Consider the following 27,145-nt stretch of genomic DNA (forward strand, 5'->3'; position numbering starts at 1 on the left):
TAAGAATTGGGGTGGTGGGGTGATAGTTGATCTCAGTGATCCCTCTTGATCTATTTTGTCTCCTATAGGTGGTTTATATTGCATGCTCCTATGCCACAGTGTGGATGATCTATAGCAAATTCAAAGCCACCTATGATGGCAACCATGACACCTTCCGAGTGGAGTTCCTGGTCGTTCCCACAGCAGTGTTAGCTTTCCTAGTAAATCATGATTTCACTCCGCTAGAGGTAATTTAATGTATAGGTTGGTCTTGTTTTGCACTAAGATCCAAGCCCCCAAACGGCTGTCTCATAAAGCAGGGGAAGGCAGTCTTTTTGGCTGCACGTATGTAGGGGTTGGTAGGAGCCACATGCCAGCAAATGTAGCAAGATTCAGTCCCGCCTGTCCACATAGTAACGCATCCATACAGCAGTGTCCAGTTGCGTGTGCGCAAATGCACAAACCCATGGAGATGAAAGGTATGCAGGGTTGTCCTTCCCTGTGCATTTTACACACACCCCCAGCGTAATTGAGCCTCTCAGTCAGAAGTTTGGAAGGCAGGGGGTTTAAAATGCAGAGAAAGGCATGTAGAGGTGACCACCCCGGTGCTGCTTTCTCTCCATTAGGATGGCTGCGACTGAAGCCCTTCACCCTATGTAACCAAATTCACTCTAGTCTAGGCTTGCCATATGTCCTGAAAATTCCTGATGTCATGGTTTTGGGGTGTAAAATGGCGTAAGGGGGAAATTTTGCTGAATTGGATGTATGACAATGTGATGGGGAAAGCTGCAGAAACAGCACCAAAATCACCGTTTTTGCATGAGGTTTCCTAAAAAAAGGAAAGCTCAACCATTTTTAATTTTAATCTAGTCTATCCCCCACTTCTTGGGTGACCAACTGAGCAGTGGGGGAAAGTGCAGTGTTTCCTGGAGCAAAGCTACACAGGGAGCAGTCAGGGACACCAACTTCTGGCACCATTTAGTGTTCTGGCCAAGGGGCACCTATGTCATGGGTTATGTGTTGGCATTGACTTCTTGCACTTTGTCTTATTTTGCCTCTGTACTAATTCTCTATATATTTGTTTTCTCTTTTTAGGATTATAGGATTGGGCTTAGTTTTGTTTTCTAAAGCAACAAATAATATGTTCAACTGCACTTGTGTGCTTAGGCACAGACAAATAAACCTGAAGTTCATTATTCAAAATTTGTTCCAGTGAGGGGTGGATGGCATTCAAATAGGATTGTGATGTAGCTGAGACTATATGCTGCTCTGCCAAAAAAGAAATGCAGTTTGTTAAAAAAAGGAAAACATTTCCTATAATTGGAAGGGCAGAGGGACAGAATGGCTAGGACTAGAATATTTGTCCTCCAAATGTTGATGGACTACAGTTTCCATTATCCCTGACCATTGGCCATGATGGCTGGGACTGATGGGAGTTGGAGTCCAATGACACCTGGTCTCTATTTCTGAATTAGGGAGTGGTTTGTATCTCTTGAGTGAGGTACAAGGTTTTGCACACAACACCCAAAGTAAATGCTAGTTCCGGGCAATCTAATGCAGGGTGCATCTACTCGTTGCAGTACAGTGGTGCCCCACAAGACGAACGCCTCGGAAGACGAAAAACTCGCTAGACAAAGGAGTTTTTCGTTTTCTTGCCCGCTTCGCAAGACGCATTTCCCTATGGGCTTGCTTCGCAAAACAAAGCTTGCCCCGCAAGCTCCGGGGATAGCGGGGAAGCGCAGCGCGCCTTCCCCACTGTCCCCGGACTTCTTTTGAAGCAAGGGGCGGCGGGGAGAAGATCGCTTCTCCCCGTTGCCAGCCCCGCAATCTCCGGGGACAGAGGGGAAGGCGCGCGCACCTTCCCCTCTCTCCCCGGACCCCTTTTGAACCAAGGGGCGGCAACGGGGAGAAGCGATTCTCCCCGCTGCCCCTTTCCTTGCTTTAAAACAGGTTCGGGGACAGAGGGGAAGGTGCGCACGCCTTCCCCTCTGTCCCCGGAGATTCCGGGTAGGCAACGGGGAGAAGCAATCCTCCCCACCGCCCCTTGCTTTAAACAGGTCCGGGGACAGAGGGGAAGGCGCGCGGCGGTGCATTCCTATGGGAAACCGTGCTTCACAAGACGAAAAACTCGCAAGAAGAAAAAACTTGCGGAACGAATTAATTTCGTCTTGCGAGGCACCACTGTATTTCCAGTGGCGAATGATGTAAAAATGAGTTGGGGCAGATATACCCTTAATTTCTGTCCTGAATCTTGCTGTGTAATAGTAGAAAGTCCAAATAATTCACTACTCAGCATCTAGAATTTTCAATTTTCCCTTCTTAAAATCCTCAAGCTAATGTTGAGATGGCAGCACAACTTTGAGGTTATTATGGACTGGCCCAGAGCTGTTGCTTCATTGTCAGTAATATGTAAATTACAATCATATTGTATCTCTCTTGGATGCCTCCAGATTCTCTGGACTTTCTCCATCTATCTGGAGTCGGTGGCTATCTTGCCACAGCTCTTCATGGTCAGTAAGACAGGTGAGGCCGAGACCATCACAAGTCACTATCTCTTCGCCTTGGGTGTCTACCGTGCCCTCTACTTGTTCAACTGGATTTGGCGTTACCAGTTTGAGGGCTTCTTCGACCTCATTGCCATTGTGGCTGGCTTGGTGCAAACCATACTCTACTGCGATTTCTTCTACCTCTACATTACAAAAGGTATTTTGGAAATAACAGGTGGAAACTAATTTCTTTATGTGATCATGTGTATATACGATAAAATGGGAGGCTAGGATTCAAGGCTTCTAGAGCGGAGTGGAATTAGCACAGTGAGTTGGGAGTCTATCTCAAGAAGATGCATATTTTATCTTGAATGAGCAGTGCTGCTGTCTAAAATATCACTAGAGGGTGCTGTACAGCTAGTATCAGGCCTCCACCTCTGTAGCTTGGAAAGACTTATTGACACTTTACTGATTGTAAATAGGCAACAAATTAATTAGCTTCTTAGTTCTTTCTCCTTGTGACTGGGAAGAGATGATACAGATAAATATTTCCCACACGAAGAAGTATAAATGCTAGGAACTTATGCATATACAGTACTGTGAGCACATCTGGTCCAGCTCTGCCAAGTGAATTGACCTACCAGGCATCTGGCTGTCAGTTATTTAGTTTACTGTGGTATTTTTACTTAAGTAGGGGTGCATGTTGGGTTTTCTGTCTCAGGAACTAAAATGACGTGGAATATCTCTTGTAGTTGAAAATTTAGGCATTTGTTGTTTTTAAAGATAATGATAGGGTATATTTGGGCTGAGTGAATGTGTACACACATTTGCACACCAAATATTGCAGTGTGGAGTGGTCCTGTTCCCTTCATGTACATCATATTGTGGTCATTGAGCACATGCTTAGATCTCATTGGGCTGTTATGGATTCCCTTCCTGAAATATTTTTTTCCTGCTAATGCAAATCTCACGGTTTCCCAGCCTGCTACCTCCCTCTGATCTGCAGCGTCTCCATGGATTGTATATCCATCACATTACGTAAATTGGTTCTGATTGTATTATTATTGCTTCTTCTTACGTTGTGTTTTATTGTATTACAAATTGCATTACTACAACAGACAGTGGAGCAGGGCAATTGATTGGATGGGGGCTGCAGACTTTCTGACTCTACCTCTGGCTAATTTTAGCCTCCCATCTACCACCTCTCGTCACACTGTAGTTTGCGGTGCTCTGTGTTCAAGCAAACTGCAGCATGACGACACTTGCATTTTTATTACATGTATATAATGAGCAGAATTTTCAGATGTGCCCATGCATTTTATAGTGCTACTTTAATTTCAAGGCTATAATTACTATTTCTGGTTGATGCACCTTTTTTTTTCAGAGGTTGCTGAAAATGTATTTTTCCCTTACCAGAGGTTGTTATATTTTTGTACTTTCAACAGCTCTACAGCTATAGCAAGACAAAATTCTCATACATTATTTTTTCTCTTTTTTTTCTTCAGTTCTAAAAGGCAAGAAGTTGAGTTTGCCGGCATAGTTCACACTGAGCCCATGACAAAGATACTTTGGCCGAGAAGGATGTGGGGAATCCTTCACAGGAAGTTAAAAACAAAGTTTCTGGGGTTTTTTCTTTTTTTATTCTTACGAACGAAGTTAAGTCACCTGTTGATCTCTTCTTGCACCCTGAACTTTTACCTGAGTGTGATTTGGGTCAAAACAATGGATTGTCCTTCTGCTCAAGAGACTGATATAGAAGGGGTGAGGTGGGCAACAGCTTGGACTCCAAGCTTATAATGACTACTGCTGGTGATATATAGGTGGTAGGTTTCTCAAGGGCCCTTTTTATCATTGACCTCACTTTCTATACTCCTGACTCTATTTTGGTAATGAACTGCCACAGCTAGGAAATATTTTTAAAACAACAACAACAACAACAACAACAACAACAACAACAACAACAACAACTGGACATCTCCCTCCTCTCACATTGTGCTCATTGTTTTGGGCTTTGGGTTGACCACAGCTATGAAGAAATCTGAGTGCCGTGGGTCTATCCAGATAAACAGGAGCACTTACAAATTTAATCTATTTTCTTTAGATACTGATTATTTTTCTCTATTTTTAAAAAATATTGCTGGCAAGAAAAGACCACCCTAATACATTCTTACACTTGCTTCATTTTGAATATTATTTGATGGTTAATTCCTCATCTACTTTAAATAAAACAAGCAACCATCATCCCAATTAATTAGTGCCTTTGTGGGAGGGATGGGAATTTAAATAAAAAGAAATCTGTTTTGTTGCCTGTTTGTACTGAAATCTTTGTGTTTCCCCTTCCTGTACATTCATCCTCATTTCCCATGCTATTCTCCTGTACAGTATTGCTGCTTTCTGTTAAAACAGTGGCTGCTTTCCCCCATCTCTTGAAGCTCTCTCTACTCATTGGCTTATATCAAACTAAGTTTTACCAGAATAGATTCATTGAAATTAATGGAAAAGACTAACTTCGATTAGTTCATTTCAGTGTGCCTACTCTAAATAAAGCTTAGTTGGATATAACCTACTGAGTTTAGTGGGGCTTTCTAAGTTAGCAGGCATACAATTGTAGCCTTAATATCTGTTATGATAAAACACATTTTCTGTAGTTGCCACTTTTCTCTGGTTCTCAAAAGATGCTGCTGTCTCAGCAAAATTACCTTTTATCTTAGCCAATCAAAATGTCATGTGTCTCCACATGACACTAAAAGGGGCCTTTGAGCCTCTCTAATGCTATTCTGGCCAGATGTAAATGTTAATGTGAGATGGAATATGGAAGATAAATTGAAAGCATGTTCTAGTCAATTTAAGCTCTCAGTTTGCCTTGTAGACCGATTTACAGTGTGCTGATGCAAAAGTAAATCTTGCCAAGTTCAGTGCGGCTTCCTCCCATGTATGAATATGTAAAGATTAGCGTCTTAAGCAAAAATGCTATAAATCTCATGTATGAAAGCAGCTTGGAAAATAATTAGAATTACTGGCTTGCAAGTAATGGTATGGGAAGTTTTCTACTTTATTGGAAATGCTATGCGAACATGTCATGCATGTTGCTTGGAGGGAGCTCTTCTATCTCTGCAGATGAGGACATGCACCCACAGGCAGATGGATTTTTACATATGGATGATTTCTTGAATTGGGATATATGAAAAATTGCACTCATGCTGCAATCCTATGCATACTTTACTGGAAGTAAGTCTTGGTGAACACAGCTGGAATTATTTCTGAGCAGACATGCACAGGAGCAAGATGGCATTTCCCCTTAAACTTCTTTCAGCATCAAAGGCAGAAAACTATTTCAAAAAGAAGTAAAGCCTAAGAGTTGCCATAGTTTGAGTGACTAGTCATAGGGCAATGACTAGTAATGTTTTAAGTTCTATACCTTTAATATGATTATCCAGTAGCAGTCATTAGGTTTCTGTTTTGGTTATCATAACTAGCCAGTTGTTTTCCAGATATTTGTGATATTTAAGGAGCTGTTGCTTGCTACAGAAAGTTAGTAGCTACTTGAAACATTCAGTAGTCGTTACTAGGTAAATTTGAGTCTGTGGCAGCATACACATATAAGCTAATCATTTATATCTTTCACAGAATCACAGAGAAACTTTACTGGATTAAGTTCTATACTGATACAGCCTTCAGTGGCTAGCATCTATTTGATTACAGTAGCTAGCAAAAGTGCAACAATGGCTATGGAGATGACAACTTCAGGATGTATCTGTCTATAGCCTGGTTCAGGCTTAAAATTGTTCATACAAGTCCATATTTTAACATTCACAAGGCTTAAACAAGTAGCGTTGAACTAGTACAATGTGGAAAGGACTGTATCTGAAGTGCTGTACACCAGCTGGGTGGCAGAGGGCAAATGTCACTCCAGTGCTTTCATTATTTCCTTGATTTCTTAAAGCTGGGACTGGCAGCCAGAATAGCTGCATTTTGCTATATCCAGTTGAGAAAAAAATGTGTGGCAGTTGCACATGCAAATTGTCTCCCTTTTTTGTTATCTCCCCTAGCTGTAATATCATTGGCTTGTTATGACTGGAAAACAACACATGTGCACAGCTGCCATAGTAGTGCAGTTCATATAGAAGCAGCAGTGTGGGACTATTCTTACAGTTAATCCTGACTTTAAAGGGCTAAAATGTAACAGCTAGTGCTGCAGAAGCTGGGCATGCCTAGACAATGGGAATGGTGAGTGGGTGAGCACCCACTTCTTTTGTGAAGCTGTGGCCCCATGTTCTTATTGTGCTTAGGAGGTGGTTGGTCTCCCTATTTTTCATGGTGCTCAACTTTAGCGGAAACAGATTTACACATATAAAATAAATGTTCATGTTTGGCAATAAATTCTCTTTCTATCCCCTTTTTATTTACTGTGAAATTAATAATTGCCTAGTCATCAGTATTCATTAATGTCAGCCGGTGGGGTACAGGAGTGGATGGATAGGAGGCTACACCCACATTTTCAGGGTAACCCATATTGTTTGGAAGGGAAGTGCTAGTGGAAGATGAAAGGGTGGTCAATGCAACAGATCCTTCATCCAAGGTCCGCTTGTAAGGAACAGGTGGCTCAGCCTGCAGGTTTTTCAGAGCCACATAGGCCAGGTACACCTGTGGGAGAGAATAGGTGGTGGATCAGGCACTTGTATGCAACTGTGAAAATGGCACAAACTATTTAAAGAGAAAGTGAAGGGCAATGGTTAGCTCCAGAAGATGTGGATTAAAACCACAGCACAGTCATGGACTTGAAATGTATTGGCCTTTAGAAAGTAACTTGTGAGGACAATATGGTTCAAGACATTAAGTGTTCAACCAGTTGGGAACATTGACTGCAGCACTATCAAATTCAACATGTATGCAAAAAGAAAATTGCCAGAAATGTCCAGCAAAAGTAATATTTGACTTCAAAGAAGAAATGTCTTTAAAAGGAGGGTAAAAAGGAAGTTGAAGCAAAAGTCAAGAAAGGTTGACCTCTCCAAAGCACTTGGGAGTTTATACAAATCTTCAACAATAAAAGCTTAGCTCAAATGCATATACTACAAAAATACCAATAACTTCAAGAAGATGGTAGTGTGGTTAACAAACATAATCATGAAAGCCATTAGCCACAGGAAAGCTTCCTTCTGAAAATGAAAGTGTTGCCAAATTGTGGAGAACGAAAAGAAAGACAAACTGACAAAAGACATGCAAGTAGACAATAAGGGTTGGGGTGGGGAAAATAATTTGACGAACATGACTGAATATTGATCCCAACAATAGCAAATGCTTTAAATACATCAGAAGCAGGAAACCAAGTACAGAGGCAGCTGAACCTCAGGATGGTGGGAGTTGGAGGTATGCTTCAGGAGGATAAGCAGCTGATGAATGATTTTTTTGTATCTGGCTTGTCAGAGGAAATTCTATCCATCTAAAATATCTTTAAAAATCAAATGTAGAAGTACTGATTTTGTAACTGGTCCCTAAGATTGGCTTCCATACTGGAGGATTGGGAAATTACATGGTTAATATGCTTTGGGGAAATTGCTGGAAAGCATTATTAAAGATAAAATTATCAAGCATATTGAATAACAAGTTGAAGAGTCAACATGATTTCTGCAAAGGTAAGTCCTATCTCACTGATCTTTTGAAGTTCTTTGTGCAAACAAGAAAATATGGGGATTCCAGTGCTCATTGTATACTTTGATTTTCAGGTTTTAAGAAGTTCTTCATTGAAAGGTCCAGAGTAAACTTAGCAATCAGGGGACTTGTTCAGTTATGAATTAGTAACTAGTTAAAGGAACAGGAAATAGGATAGGAATAAATGGACAGGTCTCACAGAGAGATGTAGAAAGCCCCCAGTATTGAGACCCGTACTTTTCAACTTGTGTATAAATAACCTGGAGATAGGGGTGAACAGCAAAGTAGTCAAGTTTGTGGATGACACCAGATTACTCAGAATGATAAAAACAAAGAGATCCAAAAGGCATTCTCCACACCTGGTGACGGCATCAGAATGGCAAGCACAGTTCAATGCAAGCAACTACAGTGGTGCCTCGCAAGACGAAAAGAATCCGTTCTGTGATTCTCTTCGTCTAGCGGTTTTTTCGTCTTGCGAAGCAAGACCATTGACGGATTAGTGCTTTTAGCGGCTTATCTGCTGATCGGATCAGCTGATAAGCGGCTTAGAAAAAGCGGGGGGGGGGAGGGGAAAAAACCCGCAGGAACTCGCAAGGCATTGTCGTCTTGCGAAGCAAGCCCATAGGAAATTCATTTTGCGAAGCACCTCCAAAACGGAAAACTCTTTCGTCTAGCGAGTTTTCCGTCTTGCGAGGCATTCGTCTTGCGGGGCACCACTGTATAAAGTGATTCACATTCAAGCAAAAAAACTGAATATAAACTGGCAATGACTTATCAGGAAAGACATATTGGGGTCATGATGATAGCTCAATTAAAACAACCCTTTTCCTGAACCAAACAGCCCTAAAAAGGTAACCTTTATTCATGAGGGAGTTGCTGCAACTTTAGGACCCCCTAGTCATTCCCCCTTCCCCCTTTTCTAGCTTTACAATATCCTTTTTGAGATGTGGTAACTAGAAATCTACACAATATTCTAGCTGGGGAAAAGGTGGTACATGCTAGGAATCATTAGGAAAGGGATAAAACACCTCCCTACTAATATTTTAATGCTACACTTGAATATTGTGTACCTTTCTGGTCGTTGCATCTCAAAAAGTATATTCATCATCAAACCTTTTATTGGCATCACATACAAAATCCGTAACATAAAAGGTGTATTGTAGAGTTGGAAAAGGGCAAGTAAGAGAAGGCATGAGAGAAGTGTATAAAATTATGCATGGTGTGAAGAAAGTTGTTTGAGATAAGTTTTAAATCCTTTTTATACTAGTATCTGAGGTCACCTGATTGAGCTGAATTGTTCAGGATAGAGCAAAGTTCATACAATGCATAAACTCTGGAATTTGTTGCCACAAGATGTGGTGGCTTCTAAATTAATGTCTTTAAAATGAGATTACAGAAATTCATATTGTTGACCACTGCAGGAAATGGGATACTGGGTTAGATAAGTCATTTGTCTGATCCAGCAGAGTGCTTCTTATATTCTCAGGGAACTGGCAAGCGGGTTTTGGGAGATGAAGGAAGCTTGGAAGGGATGTGTGGGTGAGCCTTGAGGAAGTAAACAGTTGAGGGAGGCAAATATCAGAATACAAAATGGTATTCTAGTACAGTGTTTGTGTTAGGTAAGCAAGAAAACAGCTGTACTATTTTGCTTCTCAATAAGCATACAGTATTAGAATTTTGGGGGAAGGACTGGGACTTCTGGATCAGAATCATGGCTGATTAGACGTCTCCTGTCAAAACTCCATCAACAGTGATAATTAGATAGTGATTAATGAAAGCCATTGGGGGAACAGAGATAACTGATTAATTTCCAATGCTATGGAAGGGCTGCTGTCTCGTCATGGGACCAAGGAACCTTCAAGGAACCTGGACAGGTAAGTGATCAGGGAGTGGAAGAATCAAAATCTTGCCCAAACACCACTTAATAACCCTAGGGATCAGTCCCTAGGGCAAACCTTCCTTTCTTCAATTACTTCTGAAACAGCTATAAATTATGACAAGTTTTCTGTTTGCTGGTTAAATGGTTAAAAGGCACATCTGAAATAAGACCCTACTGCTGGCTTAAGAAGAGGCAGCACTAGAGGACTGAAAATAAAATAGAAGTAAATAACTATGAATCACTGTCTCAATATATGGCCACAGCGAATAGATTCTTGAGGGAATAAAGATTGACGATTTATTGTTTTTCAGTATTGGAAGTAAAGTTGTTACGCTGGACTGGAGGAAGACTTATTGTTGACTTTTATCTGTAATAGTAATTGGAGAACCTCTTTTAGACATTTTGTGTGGAAGAAAAAAATCAATGCATTCCAGATGCCCGAAGACTGTGAAAATATCGCCTAGTGGAAGGAGGAACAGTTAGATACCAGCCTGGAGTAAACATTTTGAGTACTTAGAATGACTCTTATACATACAACTGACAGTTGGAAAATTGGAAGTCCTATTTATTTCTTTATCTTTTATTCCTTTACTATTTTCTCATTCTTTTATTACTTTTATCTTTTTGTTACTTTTCTTAGGGTTTTCATATGTCCTCTTTTTCATGTAAAGTGAGAGTCATCATAGCGATCCATAGTTAAAAGTAGAAGTTGGCAAATGTGTCCTCTTTTTTGCTCTTCAAAATATGGCAACCCAATTATTTGGTTTGCTTTTGTGTTTTTGCTTCTTGTTGTCTACTCTGAGTTAAGAAGGGGATTGCAAGCAGATGACGGTGATGGATGGTTGGTGAAGGACCCTGAGTGAAAGGCAAGGAAGGGAAGATCTTCCAGGGTGGAAGGCTGGGAGAAGAGAGGGAAACCAGGTGAGAGCTGGGAGGGTTTACCTCTTTCTGTGTTGAACAAGAGTTAAGATCTACCTGTGAGAGAGGACTTTGCATTCTTCTGTTTCTTTAGGCTTGTTTTTTAATGTAGTATATTACAGTAAGTATTAATAAAATCTTTTGCAAAAACCCCTGAAGCATTTCTTCTGGGAATTTTGACAAACAATTTCCCTAAAGATAAAATAAGACTATTTATCTATGCTACGTCAGCAGCAAGAATATTGGTGGCTAAATATTGGAAGGAGGAACCCATACCCATCAAAGAGGAATGGCTGTGTAAGCTGAGCAAGCACTTGGAACTCGCGAAGCTGACTGATATAATAAGAGACAAGTCAAATAACACAGTTAAGAAAGAATGGGAGTACCTAAATAAATATCTGATGAGTCAAGGTTCAGCAGTGAAGATCTGGTTGTGTCCAGAATAACCCTGCAAAGGTAAAAAGCTCCCAGATACCAAGATGAGGGATGTACTGAAATACAGATAAGTTGGTTTTAATTAGGAATAATGAACTGTTGTGAGACTGACAGATGTCCAAAGAACAAAAGAATATGAAAAATGAAATACCTAAGAAGTGTTAGCTTCTTAGGAAAACAGACGATATGTAAGAGGTAACTGTTTAAAGTGTATGCATTTGGTTTGCAAAGTCTTAGTTTAATAATGAATAAATTAACGTTGTTCCATCTATGATTTTTTTCTTATCTTCATTAAGATTTAATTGTATTAGTTTATGTAATTTATTTAAATTTCTGCTTTTCTTCTTTTGTTCTTTGCAACCTTTTAAAATCCTTTTTCTTTTCACGTTTAAAAGTTTTGATTTGTATGTATTTGCAATATAACTCAATAAAAAAGTATTAATAAAATATTATAAAAATATGCAAGTTTGATTTTTCTTGGAAAACAAATAATATTTTAAAATGAAACTTTTTTTTTTCCACTGTAAAAAGATTCAAAATGGGGCACTCTGTTTTCAGTGTTTTGGTAACTGTCCTTAAATCTACTGGTATTGTGATCACCTCTCCTCATTATTGATAAAAAAAAACTGACTGCAAATCCTCCAGTTTCTCATTGCAGTTGTAAAATACGACTTTGGTCAAAGGTGTGCTTTCTGCAAATTCCACTTAGTGGGTTGCTACGGTTAGCAGAGGGAATTCAATTGCCCTATGCTTGACAGGGGGTCAGGTTAGACATTACCAATGGTCCCTGCTGGAGTTAAAATCTTTGTTAGCTGCTCATCCTTCTGGATCTAACAAACTCCAGCCGCAGGCTGGACTGGGTCTTGAATTGCTTGGGCTCATTCTGTGCCAGATTGTAAATGAAGGCCTGCTGCAACTGCTTCTATATGAAGGCTCCTCCTGATTAATTCTACAGCTTGTTGATGGGAAGTGTGAGTCACTCAGTTCCACAAGGAATGAAGGAATAAACATGCACCAAAGAGCTCAGTCCTGAGGCAGTTTTCTTCACTACTAAAATTGGTAGAAATGTATTGAGTCCTCAGGACTAAAGCAGAGTAGGCAAGAGCTTTCTTTTCTCTTTATGTGCTTTAAATACTAGGCACCCCTTATGTAAACTATATTAGGCTTAGAGTATGGGCTGGATTCCCTTAATTATGAACCAGCAACTTCAGATACTAGCAGCAAGGAACTGTTTCTTAATCAAAGTGACCCAAACTGTTCTACCTGCATCATAATTTTAGTTATTATATGTACATATACTTGCTATATATCTTTTGGAAGGATTAGTTGCCTATGATATTTCTCCTAATCTTCTAGGGCCAAAAATACCAAGTTTTCTAGATCCACGTTTTTGGAGGACCCCTAGAGAATACTTCTGAGTGACTTCAACATCCAAGCAAAGGCTACTGTTGAGCTGGCATGGACTTCATGGCCTCAACCATGGGGCTGTTACAAATGACCATTGGTCCAACATACTGGACAGGACGCACCCTTGATGTTGTCTTTCCCCCATGTGATTTGAGGGATGGTCTGAAGGTAGAAGGGGGTGCAGTGCACTCCCTTGCCATGGTTGAACCATTACAGTGGTACCCCGCAAGATGAATGCCTCGCAAGAAGGAAAACCCGCAAGACGAAAGGGTTTTCTGTTTTGGAGGCGCTTCGCAAGACGAATTTCCCTATGGGCTTGCATCGCAAGACGAAAGCCCATAGGGAAATGCTGGCGGTCGGGAGCAAAGACTTTCGCCCACAGCCGGCCTTCAGAAGAGGACCTCTTCTGAAGGCCGGCGGGGGGCAAAAGTCTTTGCTCCCCCCCGCCTGCCCCAGGCGATCTTAAAATGCTGGCGGGCGGGAGCGAAGCGTTCGCTGCCGACCCCCAGCATTTTAAAATCTCCAAGGGACAGCAGAGAAAATGCTGGGGGTCGGGAGCGAAGGGGGGGGCGGGAACACCTGCCCCTGCGGGAACACCTGCAGGAACGCTGTTCCGAAGGGGGGGGCGGGAACACCTGCCCCAGCCGCCCCACTTCGGAACGCTGTTCCGAAGCGGGGAGGGGGGGCGGGAACACCTGCCCCAGCCGCCCCACTTCGGAACGCTGTTCCGAAGCGGGGAGGGGGGGCGGGGACACCTGCCCCAGCCGCCCCACTTCGGAACGCTGTTCCAAAGCAGGGAGGGGGGGCGGGGACACCTGCCCCAGCCGCCCCACTTCGGAACGCTGTTCCGAAGCGGGGAGGGGGGACGGGAAGACCTGCCCCAGCCGCCCCACTTCGGAACGCTGTTCCGAAGCGGGGAGGGGGGCGGGGACACCTGCCCCAGCCGCCCCACTTCGGAACGCTGTTCCGAAGCGGGGCGGGGGGCGGGAACACCTTCTGAAGGCGGGCAGGGGGCGAAAGTCTTTGTCCCCCCTGCCTGCCTTCCCAGGGGCTTTTAAATCGCCCCGGACAGCGGAGAAGTCCTCCGCTGTCCGGGGCGATTTTAAAATGCCGCCCGCCAGCATTTTAAGATCGCCCGGACAGCGGAGAAGTCCTCCGCTGTCCCGGGGTTTTTTAAAATGCTGGGGGTGGGAAGAAAAGCCCTTGTCCCCCCCCCCCAGCCTTCAGAAGAGGTCCGGGGACAGACTGTCCCCGGACCTGGTCTGAAGGCGGTTTCCCTAGGAACGCATTAATTGATTTTCAATGCATTCCTATGGGAAACCGTGCATCGCAAGACGAAAAAACCGCAAGACGAAGAGACTTGCGGAACGAATTAATTTCATCTTGCGAGGCACCACTGTATTTGATGAAGCTGGACTGGTAGCAGCAATTTCCCCCTGTAAGGGTAGTGCATCCATTCAGATGGCCCATTCTCAGATAGTGATGAACATTGGTTGGGGCAGAGGGTTTCTGTTAAGAGATAGAGATTTGGAAGATAGATCCATACTGTCTTGTAGCAGAGTGAATACAATGGCAATTGCTCAAAGCACATTAAAACTTGGTTACCGGTATATTTGAAAGATGCAGGCTTTATAAATCCATTTTTAGAGAGATTCTGTTCACTTGGTTTTTCTTGCAACTGGGAACCATGGGTCACATAGCTGCTTGCTTGTTCCAGAAAGCAGAAAGAGAAAGTTGAGGAAAGGAATGGGGCTAAGCTCAACCCGTACTGGCAACTTGAGCTCAGGTTAACCCTTTCATGAACGCAAGTGTGAGTCAATAACTGTCTATTACAATAATTCTTTTTCTTTGACAAGCACACACATACTTCAGAGCAAGGAACAGGCAAATGGCATTAAGGTAGCACCTTGCTCATACAACACTGTTAATTGTGAAAACTGCATTCTGCAGAAAAGTTGCAAACCAAGTTTTCTCCCATGCACTGAGACACATTTGTGTGCTTGAGATTATATAAGGTGATGTGTGTGGCCCATTCCATATCCCTTCACACATACAGGGGAATCCCTACTTATGCAGGGTTCTATTCCTTGTCCATAAATCAAGAAATATCAACAGCAGTTTTCCAAAAGATTTGACATTTGTAAGTTATCTGCCAAGTAAAGGAATGACAGTGATCCACCTTTCTTAAATCCATAGATACAGCTATCTCAGACAACAAATCAAATCCTAAGACAAGTCTTGGTATAACCAGATGGGCTGCATTTAACATTAAAAATCATAATCAAATTGTGGCCAATAGTGTTCCCTTCAAATACAGAAGATAATGCCCATTTAAATGCCTGCATTCTTTAGCAATTGAACAACCAACAATGCAGTGGATGGGATGAAAGATGTAGCTTTGTAGTAGAATTGGGCCTGGAGTTTAACAAACCGTGATTGAATCAAGAAACATAGCCAGCTTGCCTGGGACTATTCAAAGAAAGGCAGCTTCAGATCTGATATGGTTTGCTATGGCTGACACCCACAAAAGGGGCAGATGCCACCTCTGTGATTGAAGTAATGACAGAAAATTGCAGAAATCATGTGCTTCATGATTTTATCTAGACCATGCAGTTGTAAAATGTGGTAAATATATAGGTTGTGTGAGCTACAGTTGCACCTTCTGCAAAATTTGTTGTTGCAGATAATTAATAACTCATTATTGCAGTATTGTATTATACTAACATAACTGTATGCTAATGGAACATTTAAAAAACCAACAACTGTGGGGTCAAATAGACCACACACACTCCTTTCTTGTAGGTATTATGCACTGTACACTGAAGTTCATTCTTGATTCTGATTTTTTTTAACTATATTACTTATTTGAAAAATGAAGGTTTTCAATGAAGGTTTTATTTATTTATTTTTTACTTGCAAGTGGTGCCATGCTTAATGCTATTCCAAGGTATTTTAATTTTATGGCCAACTTATGGTGCATTTAACCCCAAAGCTGGATTGAAACAGTAAATCTTGCTATCAACTAAGAGTTAAAAGAAAATGGTGCTACTGCTGCTGTGGCTATAATTCACCAGCTACTCTAGCCATATTCAGCAGTGGGTTTCTATTAGCAACACTTGTAATTAAGTACTCCATCTCTAACCATATGATTCTGAAGGAGGAAATGTCAGGAAAGATTAGCTTCTTTACATTGCCTTGGCGGCCAGTGGCAGAAACTTGGAACTTTCTGACCTGCATAATCCTAGTATTTTTTTGCTTCAAGATTTTTTTCTTGGATTAACTTTGCTAACAATCTATTTGTCTTGTTTCTTCCATTTGCTAGTCCAGTCAATAAACTGCTAATCTGAATTGCCTACTGTATGGTTCTAAAAATGTCAATGTTACCAAAAGCTGACGTTAGACCAACACTCTTTTTTCTCTCATTTCCTGGGAATGATTTGAAATGTTCTTCTGCCACCGTAAATCAATTTGGCAGCCATTCTAATGCACAAACTCTAAACTGAGTGCATTTAAACAGTAATACAGCACTAGTTTGCATTAATGCAGCTTTAGTATGCCTGTATATGCTTAAAAGGATTAGGCCTTGCACTCCAGGAAGTACTATGTACAACATTCTCACACATTTTACACTGCCATATGTCATATGCCATATGCCAAACACTAAGGGACGTGGGTGGCACTGTGGGTTAAACCACAGAGCCTAGGGTTTGCTGATCAGGTCAGCTGTTCGAATCCCCGTGATGGGATGAGCTCCCGTTGTTTGGTCCCTGCTCCTGCCAACCTAGCAGTTCAAAAGCACGTCAAAGTGCAAGTAGATAATTAGGTACTGCTCCGGTGGGAAGGTAAACTGCGTTTCCATGCGCTGCTCTGGTTCGCCAGAAGCAGCTTAGTCATGCTGGCCACATGACCCGGAAGCTGTACACCAGCTCTCTCGGCCAATAAAGTGAGATGAGCACCACAACCCGAGTTGGCCACGACTGGACCTAATGGTCAGGGTCCCCTTCACCTTTACCTTATGCCAAACACACCAGCAACCACTGCAGAGAACACCTTTGGACGACAGACACACCTGTCTCAAAGAAGCACTTCTGCTGCCAAGGACCCACAACTGGAGGCTGCAATTAGCAAAAGACAACTGGCCTGGCCTAGGCCTGACTCTGCCCCGAGCTCACTTTCTCAGTATTAACTGAACTTTGACTAGCCACCTACCTTTCCTCCCCAGAAAGGACTTTTATGTCTTGTTATATGCCACTTCATGCCAGCTAAAATGTAGCTTCACTGCCTGTTTCTTGATTCATAATCAAACACTCTCTGATTTAAAAAATTGTGTGTACATGCTAAAGAGAATTAGGCTTATCATACAACATTTCGGGGGGGGGGAATAACATTCACTATATAGAAGGAAAAATAGTGCCCCTTATGGCATCACCCTCTTCTCCTTAAATAACTAGGGTATGTGCCACCTGCTTCTTGGAAGGGATCAACTTTGGCTTTGATAAGATGGGTTTGTCTTTTCGATTGACACTCTGCAGGGAGGGACCCCTCTTATGTTGCTGACTCAGCAGGCTTTCTCGTTACTCTGAAATAAAAGGGGAGTACTTGACGGACTCACCCAGCATGGAACGGAGAGGACGGCAAAGGTGATGCTGGTTCGGGCAGCACCAGTTCCCAGCAGGTAGTGGCTTGTCGATCTGATCCACTGATTGGCTAGGAAGCAGAACCCAACAAACCACAGGCATGTCCAGATAACTGAGAAAAAAATAAGAGGTTAGAATATGATACAAACAGCTAAAAACTCAAATGAAGCTTCATTTTAGAGCAGGACTTTTTGTGCTAACTGGTGAATAAGATAATATAAGGTTCAGTAGCCTCCGGTGTTCACCGTACTGCTCTGTTCTTCCTAACTGATAAAAGTTCTTCTCTCTGGATATCTTTGCTGTAAAATATAGCAAATGTAGGGTTGCCACATTTTGAAGAGCAAAAAAAGGACACATTTGCCAACTTCTACTTTTAACTATGGCTCACTATGACGACTCTACTCATAAAAGAGAGGGCATATCCTGGAAAAAGAGGACATATGGCAACCCTGAGAAATGGGCAATGTAACCTCAATTTTAAAAAAAGGAATCCAGAGAGGACCAGGGAAATTACAGAGTGGTTAGGCTAACGTTTTTTCCCAGAAAAACTGGTAGAAAATATTATTAAAGATAGAAGCATATAAAAAACAAAGTTTGCCCAAGAAGAACCAGCATGGCTTTCATAAATGTAAGTTCCCTCTAACCAACATTTTAGAGTTCTTTAAAAATGTCAATAAGCATATGGATAGAGATTATTTATGTCTTTATTTATGTAAAAAGTCCCTCACCAAGTAAGCTTAGCAATAAGCAGACTGTAAGACCTGTTCGGATCAGTAGGAACATGACATGGAGAGCAGGAATAAATGGATAGTTCTATCATTGAAGGGATGTATAAAGTAGGGTCCCCAAAAAGTTATACTGGGACTGATGCTTTTCAACTTATTCATAAATGAACTGCAGTTAGAGACTAGCAGTGAGGTGGCCCCATTTGCTGATGACACCCAAATGTTCAGAGTAGTAAGAGCAAAAATGGATTATAAGGAGCTCCAAAATAATCTCTCCAAATTCTGTGAATGGTATTGTAGTTAAAGTGTAGGGCTATGACCCGGGATAGCAGGGTTAAAATCCCCACTCAGCCATGAAGCTCACTGGGTAACCTTGGGCCAGCCACTGACTCTCAGCCTAACCTACCTCACAGGGTTGTTGTGAGGATGAAATGGGGAGGAGAGCCATGTTCACCACTTTGAGCTCCCTGGAAGAAAAAGGTGGTATATAAATGTAATAAATAAAATAGTAACTAAATAAATATTACCATGGCAATTCAAAGTAAAGTAGTTTAAGTGATGCACACTGGGACACAAATCCTTACTTCACATAAAGATTTATGGAAACTGAATTAGTGGTGACTGGTAACTGACCAGTAAAGAGATCTTCAGAGTGATGATGAACAGCTCAATGAAAATGTCACCTCAGTGTCCAGTAGCTGTGAAAAAGGCGCATTCCATGTTGGGGATCATTAGGAAATTGAAAATTGAAGGGATTGAAAATAAAATCATAAATATTACATGTAGTGCTGTGATACAAGTGTGACCACACTCTGAATATTATGTACAGTTCTGCTTGGTGCACTTCAAAAGGTATATTCCAGTGCTGGAAAAGCTTTGGGCAGCCAAAACTATCATGAGGCTGGAAAAACTCTCCTATAAGGAAAAGTTACATTTTTTGAGGCTGTTCAGTTTTAAAAAGGTATGGGGGACATGATAGAGATGTATAAAATTATGCATTACGTGAAGAAAGTGGATAGAGAGAAGTCCCTCACCCCATAATATCAGAACCTAAAGTCATCCAATGAAACTGAATGTAGGAAGATTCAGCAGGACAAACAAAAGGAAGTATTTTTTTACATATCTCATAGTGTGCTTCACTACCACAAAATGTAGCAATGGCCACCAACTTCAATGGCTTTTGAAGAGGTTTAGACAAATTAATGACAAGTTAGACCTCTATCGCAGGTGGCGCTGTGGGTTAAACCACAGAGCCTAGGATTTGCCGATCAGAAGGTCGGCGGTTCAATGACAGGGTGAGCTCCCGTTGTTTGGTCCCTGCTCCTGCCAACCTAGCAGTTCAAAAGCACGTCAAAGTGCAAGTAGATAAATAGGTACCGCTCCGGCAGGAAGGTAAACGGCGTTTCTGTGTGCTGCTCTGGTTCACCAGAAGCGGCTTAGTCAGGCTGGCCACATGACCCGGAAGCTGTACGCCGGCTCCCTCAGCCAATAAAGCAAGACGAGCACCGCAACCCCAGAGTCAGCCACGACTGGACCTAATGGTCAGGGGTCCCTTTACCTTTTAAGACCTCTATCAACGGCTGTTAGCCATGGCAACTGAATTACCTGCATTATCAGGGGCAGCATGCCTCTGAATATCAGCTGCTGGAGAGCACAGCTGCACTCATGTCCTGCTTGTGGGATTTCCATAGGCTGGCTATTGTGAGAACAGGGTGCTGGATTAGATGGGCCTTTTATTTGTTCCAGCTGGGCTCTTGTTACATTCCAAAACCTGACCAATCTCATAGTGAGAAATTGAGAAGGTGGCTCTAAACTGCAGCAGCAGCAGCATTATAGCAGCTTCAGAACTAAGTCAGCAAAATCTAAATTTAATAAAAGCTCCTGCATTCATGGATAAACCAACTGCCTTCAGGGATCAGAAGGGCAATCATTCCCTAAAACAAACACTGCACAATTGACAGGTGTATTAAAAGGAGCTTTTGCCTTTGTAGCTGATGAACAATAAGGGAGAAAAGGAAAGCTGCCAGATTGCATCAGCTTTGTTTATGGTCCAGCCAGCCAAACATCCTATCTCAAATAAGACTTGTGCCAGATGTTTTAGAGGCAAGAGCCCCAAAATAAGCAGGTGTGGGATAATCTGGCCTCTACTAATCTTTAATTATTAGAGATATTGCTTTAAACACAGAGGCAAAAGAATGTATTGCTTTTCCTTACAAATTTGGTAGTATTATCTATTGCACTCCTGAGGAAATCACCGAAACATCTGACCTTTCTTTTGCTGGATTTTATGTTTACATAGTAAAATGTATTTCCTTTTGATGTGGTTTAACTATAAACTATACCTTTCTATACTATACTATACTATACTATTACTATTACTATTACTATTACTATACTATGCTATGCTATGCTATGCTATGCTATGCTATGCTATGCTATGCTATACTATACTAAAGTGAACTCAACTTTATTCTTTGGTTCCAAGATAAAGAAACTATGCTGGATTTGTACTGGCACAGAACAACATATAGGGCAAAAGTAATTAATTTGACCAATATATTTTCTAGGGATAAAGAGGGCCTAAAATGAATACCCAGTGGGGTGGGAAGGCAATGTACTCAATAGCTTAATCTGACAGAAGGTGTGGAGATCTTTGACAGGCAGTACAGATGGAAGGCAAAAAAACCAGATGAGATGGCTCAGTGGCATTTCTGGAGCTGTATTGAGCACTGATGAGTTGCCAAAAGCCAGGACCTGAAAAATGTTTCATTCAGATATATAATGCCAACTCATTGCCCTACTTGAAGCACTCATTTTCTGTGATCATGCTTGTCCAATAAGTCTGACAGCAACAGATAAGACAGCATGTGGAAATGACAGCATTTTGTATGGAACTGGTATTTTCTTATTGTTTCCTTGTCTGTCTCCATGTTTTGTCTGTTGTCTTTTGTGAACTCCCCAGCACAGGGATTCGCTCATCAAGAAATGAAACAACAGGCAGAGGTACAAGAAGGCAATACAATACTCAATCAGTATTGTAGAAGAAGGCAGTCAGTGTGCCCATCAGCAGCATGGATTCTTTCACATATTTTACAGGAACCTTTTGTAGTACAATAGCCACATTCCCTCATGGGCAACCTTTGGGACCAGTTGTGAGTGGGGACAAAGGCAAAAAGTGGCCAGAGTAACATATGTGACTCTTCCCTTGCCTTTGTACAATAGGCTACATTTCAACCACACACAAGTCAACTATTTACACATATACACGCCTCTCTACCCATCACCCAGGCAAGTGAAAAGCACTACAGGTTCACGGAAACGCACATTCCAGCCAGACAAAAATACTTGAGGGTGCAGAACAGGGCCAGTGAGGGTTGTGGCCTGGATTTGGCTCCCTGGCCTCAGGTTTCCCCACCCACTAAGACCATTTATTTATCCAGCTCAGGATTTCTACTAGCAGCTCTCTAGGGTTTCACAGAGGTACTCCTCCCCTTCCCTACCTGAATATGATGGCAGAGTACCTCAACGCCTCAATCTCCTGCAGATGTAGTTAAGCTTTGACATGTGATTCTGATAATTCTGTATGGGAGTGGGGAAAGGTGGAAACCTGTGCAAAAAATGCTGCTAGGGTAAGGCACATATGTGGGGGACTGTTATTAAAGAGATGGGGAAAGGAATATAAGACAACTGTGGTAGTGGGGTATTTTTAATGTGTTGTTTTAACGTACTTTTTTGTTTAATGTATATCTTGTGTGTTTCTGTTTATTTGGTTGTAAGTTGCTTTGAGTTGCATTTGGTAAGAAAAACTGACCAATAAATCCAGTTATTGTTGGATCTCCACTAGCACCTTGAGGAGACATAGCCATATTTCCATGCCCTTGACAATCAGCTAATACTGCTCCAACCTAGTTCTTGAAGACTGCGGAGCTTTAGCTTTTAGTATTCTGAGGTAACTTTTCTGAGCAGCTGGTTATTAACCACTGGTGATTAGCACTCCCTGCCAGAGGTTGCTTATAGATGAATTATTGATAATTCATCCTGATTTGTTTGCATAACGTTTGTGGAGATGTTACACAAAGTCCGGTTTATTGAGCATTCATTTTGATTTGTTTGCAGGGAGGTTATAGTGCTGTATCAAGCAACTGTTACCTCATATTTTCCCGTTTCTTTTCCCATCACTTCCATTAACCCAGAAAGTTTTGGATTTTTTTCAAAAGCAGGTTTACTGCATAAGAGCACAAAATCCATTTTACTTGCACAAACTGAATTTGTAGATATGCCAAGTGAATCCCACTGCAAAACAGCAACCATCTGGAAGTTCATCATTGCAAAGCAGACAGGACCATAAATGGTAGATCTCCTCTCACCAAACAAATAAGCTTGAAGGTATTTATATAGCCTTGTCTACCCAGAAAATGGAAGGAATAACCCACCCATGGATAGCTTCTGCTTCTTACGGAAAATCTGTATGTACATAATGATACATACTACATATTGATAAAAGTGAATATAGAATAATTTGGATCTTAGGTTTCTTTTCCTCCACACTAAGGAGGTCTTAGATAAGCCCCATCCCTCTGCACTGTTAACAGCAAGGGGACCCAAAGCAGGGTTTCTGGAGCAGATTTCAATAACTGAGTTAATTTATATAGGAAACAAGCTACAGTGCCTTCAGAATGGCATCTTATAATTAGGTCTGTCACTTTGGCTCCACCACCTTGGCCGTTGGGACAGATAAAGCAGAGTACCAAACACTATCAACTGGCAAAGAGCTGCAGTGGGATAAATGGGAAAGCAACTGAGGCTGATACATTGGCGAAACTGCTGGTTGGTTTGCTGAGACACAACAAGAAGTGGTGGTAGGAGGTATAGTAAATAATAGCTACAGTGATGTAAACTAGTTTTGGGACACAACAGGGGTTAGAATATACGATTATGCTGGCTTTGCATCTGGTTGTGTCAGGGCTTCACAATCTACTAATCACATATATCAAAACTCTATCCCATGGCTTTGGAAGAAAGGAAGTCAACTCACTGGAGAAGGTGACATCCAGGACAAGGATGGTATATTTGAATTTGTGAGTTGTAATGGAAGGTTCATAGACATCAAAACCCAAAAAGAGAAGACAATGGAGGAAAGCGAGTATGCCAACTGTGATGCCGTAGCAGCAGGCTGTCCCATTATCATTCAAAACACAATGTAGTTGGGAAGAATTTGTCAGGTTCTGATAACCTTCAGTCACCAAGGAGGCAAATATAGTCAGGGATAAAACCTGGGAAGGGTGAAAGCAAGAAAGAGTTAAGTATGATTGTTGTTGAGATACCATATTATATCTCATTTAAAACACTTGCCTATATTTACAATCAACCCATCTTGCCTTTGTGTCCTCTCCAATAATTAAATCCCACAGAGTATGCATTGAGATGAAAATGAGTAAGTCTAGTTCTCTGCTCTTCCTAACCATGGCCCACATATATCTCAAGTGAAAGTCTCAGGTTCTTAGCAGACTTGGGCAGTCTGTTATGCTGTTCATAAAAAGCTTTTGAATTTAGAGACAAATCCAAAACATACTACACTGCCTAGATGCTAGGGGCTGGTTACTATTAAAAAAAAAACAAAATAGCAATGTAAGTAGTACCAACATCACTCTTACTAATAGCATGGAAAATATACAAAAGTCAGAGATTTGTATAAACTCCTTACACAAACCAAAACTATCATGGGGAACACGCATAGGCTTAGCCAAGGGGGGCAGCTGCTCCCCCTATCAAATAAAACAATAGAAATACTTTACTAACTGACCAATCACATCAGTTCTGTCCCCCCCCCAAAAAAAAACCCTGGCTACGCCCATGGGAACACAACTGGTACATAACTCTGGTTCATATAATGGAAATTGTATGGTAAATGAGGTTGATGGAAGAACATGGGCTACATTTGCATGGTTTAGTGCAACTTGAATGAGACTTAGCAAACCTGAGTGAAAAACCAGACTCCCCCACAGCTGAGGAGAGAGCTGCCAAGTTTAGTATCAGTTTCACTGAATCTTGGCTTAGTGTTGTGTACAAATAAGGAATTCTGATTTGAAACAAACCCCAGCTAGTTTAGTAAATCAGCTTCATAACCTATGGTTTGAAGTTAGCTTATTTAGAAATTGACCAGAGTGTGTTTGAAATTAGGTATCCTGATTCATACCTCATGCTAAACTGAGATTCAATGAGACAGAAAATAATATCAGGAGCTCTCCTGCTCCTATCCATGTGAGAGCTGTGAGACACTTGAGTTCAGTGCTTCATTCAAGCTTGAAGAAGCTCATCCATGTAGAGGCAATCTAGCCATGGGGTTAGGAAAAGCTGCCCTGCTTATAAAACCAAAGAACTGGATCTTAGTTGGTAACAGAAATTGTGTACATCTTTTGTGTAGATGGATGGCGTGTGTGTATGAGTGCAAGTTGGTGTTGGTGCACTTGCATATTCCACAGGTATAGGGCAACCTTTGCATAAATGCCCCAGAAAGTGTCTGGTGATGTCCAAACAATGCATGTTGTACTGGGATATGTTCTTTGGAATTTCATAGTTTGTAATAGAAAAAAATGAAAGTAATTCTGGAGGGATTGTTTGATTCAAAACCAAATAAATGTCTAAATATGATCCTGAATTTAGACGTCATGGAACTGGTGTTTGATTTTGTTGTACTTTTTCTCACCCCTGCCAGCATCCGAGCAATGATCTGAGGTCTTATGAAGAAGTGCACCAGGTCATGGTCTGAGAATTCCCGCAAAGTTGTAATCACTTTCCTCATTCTGTAGTTTCCTTTTTGTCACTAGAACAAAGCTGGATTTTGAGAGCTGCGGGAAACAAAAGTTGGGAAACATGAAATAGATTAGAAAAGAAGCACGAGGCAGGAAAACACTACTAAGTTTCTACCTACCAACACCTGAAAATTCAAAAGTAGTATGGTATATCAAGGCATCTTTCCGAGACCTACAAGGGTCTCGCCCCATCACCAGACTCTAAGGTGAGTATCTGACCACTGTCATCCCAAAAGCACCGTAAAGCCAATAAAATTAACTTAATAATTTTTTTCTCTATATAATCTTAACTGATATGTAGTTGAAGTTTTGTAAAGATTAAATTGATTGGGTGGTTCAGTTCAGGCAGTGCTTCATTTGCTTTTTAAAAAGCCCATAAGGTTGGGAAACCTTAATGAAGCAATAAGTAATAGTGCATTGGGATGAGACTGACCAAAATTTAATTTAATTGCCAATACATATATATTGCCCTGAAACTGCAGTAGTAAGAAATTTGCATTTTTATTTTTCAATGAGAACTATGGAGTTTTATTACAGATCTTGGGAAGGATTCAGCTAACCAGCCCTTAGCAGAAATCCTGTGCAAGAGCTTCCACTTGCACAACAAGGCTTTCCCTTCTCCTCTCCCCTCCACCCCCTGAAATTGGTTCTGGGGAAAGTTAGGGGGAACCCCCAGAACAACAAACAGCAGAAGAATGGGGGGTGGATGTGTTGCACAGATGGAATTGACTGGAAAAGCAAGACATTGAATTCCAACCTTTGATACTTGCTGTCTTTTGATTCCACAAGCATCATATGGCAATTCTTCTGAGATAATTACTCTTTAAATAATTGCCTAAATTATGGACAGGCTATGAACATTTTGGATTAGACCAATCTAGTATGTGCTCCAGGCCTAATGTACTGGAGCTACCCATGCATTGTACAAGTATTATGGGCTTGAATAACATTTCTCCAAATTTACCCCAAAGTTATATTTTACAAAATGAATCTGAGCAAGCTTCTTGAAATTATTCAGTAAAATCATGGGCAATAGCTTATTGCACAGCACACCGCACCATCATGAAGCCCCACCGGCCAAACTAGCACTGATCAAAAATTGAACTTGTTTTGTATGGCAGACAAGTGTTCCCCCCGTTTCTGTCTTTGTTTTCTGCACATAATTAATGTATTGATTTTCCAAGCAAGTAAATGAAACTCTTGAGAATTGTTTTGACTTCTAACTTTCCTGTATTTTTAAGCATTTTCTGCTTCACACATCTTATAAAAACACAACAAAACGTTGCACGGATACATTTCCTGACCCCCACCATAAAGAGCATGCCTGCAGTTTATTTCTCGCTGTTTCTCATCAAAATAGGTTTGGTGTGAACCTGGCTGTATCCTTTGACCTTTTTCCCTTCACCATTAACAAAATCAGAACTTATCTATTTAGACATTTCCCATTAATTGAATTAATTTATCATGAATGATTTTAGAGTGTTGTTTGTGCTGTACTTTTGTACTGTTTTATTGTTGTTCGCCGCCCTGAGCCCGGCTTCAGCTGGGGAGGGCGGGATATAAATAAAAATTATTATTATTATTCCTCAAAGTAGTGGGGCAAGTAACAAAGTGGCCTGTATCTTAAACGTTCATTGGTAAATATGAAACCCATTGAGGCCATTTCCATCAAAAGCAGGAGCCAGCAAGTGCGGTGCATAATGAATGTTGGGTTTAGATAAGGAGACATGGGCTCAAATCCCTGCTTGGCTATTAACCTCGCAGGATTGCTGTGCAAGAGTGCCTATCTTTCAACTTAACTATTACCCAGGATTGGTGTGAGGAGATATTATGAAAGCCCAATTATGGCCCTTTCTGATAGGAATAAAAAAAATATGCTCCTTGGCATCACGGGACTGACTACTTGCGCCTCCTAAAAAACTGATGAGGAACTCGCTGTATTACCACATCTCAGTTCCTCTTTTGTAAAAAAAAATCCTTCATAAACCCACCTTCTTCCTCACCTCCCACCCCTTCAGAAACTCCCTTAGACTTGGAGGTTATTTTCCCGCCTTTTGCGCCCCCGCGCACGGAGGGTGGGGAAAGCAAATAGAGCGTGTGAGCGAACTCGAAGCCTGACTGGTCGGACAGCCGCCGCCTCAGCAAGGCAGTTGGAAAAGAACGGTTGGTATAGGGCGTGGCGCCAAAGGAGCGAGCGACAGCGCGCGCGAGGACCCTA

At 41.5% G+C, this 27,145-nt stretch overlaps 2 protein-coding genes across 11 annotated transcripts in view; one reads left to right on the forward strand and one right to left on the reverse strand.

Annotated features, from left to right (window-relative positions):
* The window catches only part of KDELR1 (KDEL endoplasmic reticulum protein retention receptor 1), a 126,891-nt gene extending 120,046 nt beyond the window's left edge, over positions 1-6,845 (forward strand). For all 7 annotated transcript variants that reach the window (XM_083471776.1, XM_083471772.1, XM_083471771.1 and 4 more), the window contains 3 exons: positions 69-227; positions 2,430-2,682; positions 3,971-6,845. In XM_083471776.1, coding sequence (XP_083327902.1) covers positions 69-227; positions 2,430-2,682; positions 3,971-4,005 — 447 coding nt within the window. In that variant the 3' untranslated portion in view covers positions 4,006-6,845. The remainder of the gene's footprint in view (positions 1-68; positions 228-2,429; positions 2,683-3,970) is intronic.
* On the reverse strand, positions 6,846-27,123 carry SYNGR4 (synaptogyrin 4). Of its 4 annotated transcripts, none has more exons than XM_083471769.1 (5): positions 26,828-27,123; positions 24,822-24,963; positions 23,151-23,388; positions 17,366-17,502; positions 6,846-7,109 (listed from the first exon to the last, which is right to left on the reverse strand). In XM_083471769.1, exons 2-5 carry the CDS (start codon positions 24,915-24,917, stop codon positions 6,891-6,893), a joined length of 690 nt encoding a protein of 229 aa, XP_083327895.1. In that variant the 5' UTR covers positions 24,918-24,963; positions 26,828-27,123; the 3' UTR covers positions 6,846-6,890. The 4 variants fall into 4 exon arrangements, with proteins under 4 accessions (XP_083327895.1, XP_083327894.1, XP_083327893.1 ...); XM_083471768.1 differs by having other exon boundaries at positions 26,931-27,122; XM_083471767.1 differs by having other exon boundaries at positions 26,919-27,122.
* Between the last annotated feature and the right edge of the window lie 22 nt (positions 27,124-27,145).

Source organism: Podarcis liolepis, assembly GCF_965112155.1.
Source record: "Podarcis liolepis genome assembly, chromosome: 13".
Classification (NCBI taxonomy): domain Eukaryota; kingdom Metazoa; phylum Chordata; class Lepidosauria; order Squamata; family Lacertidae; genus Podarcis; species Podarcis liolepis.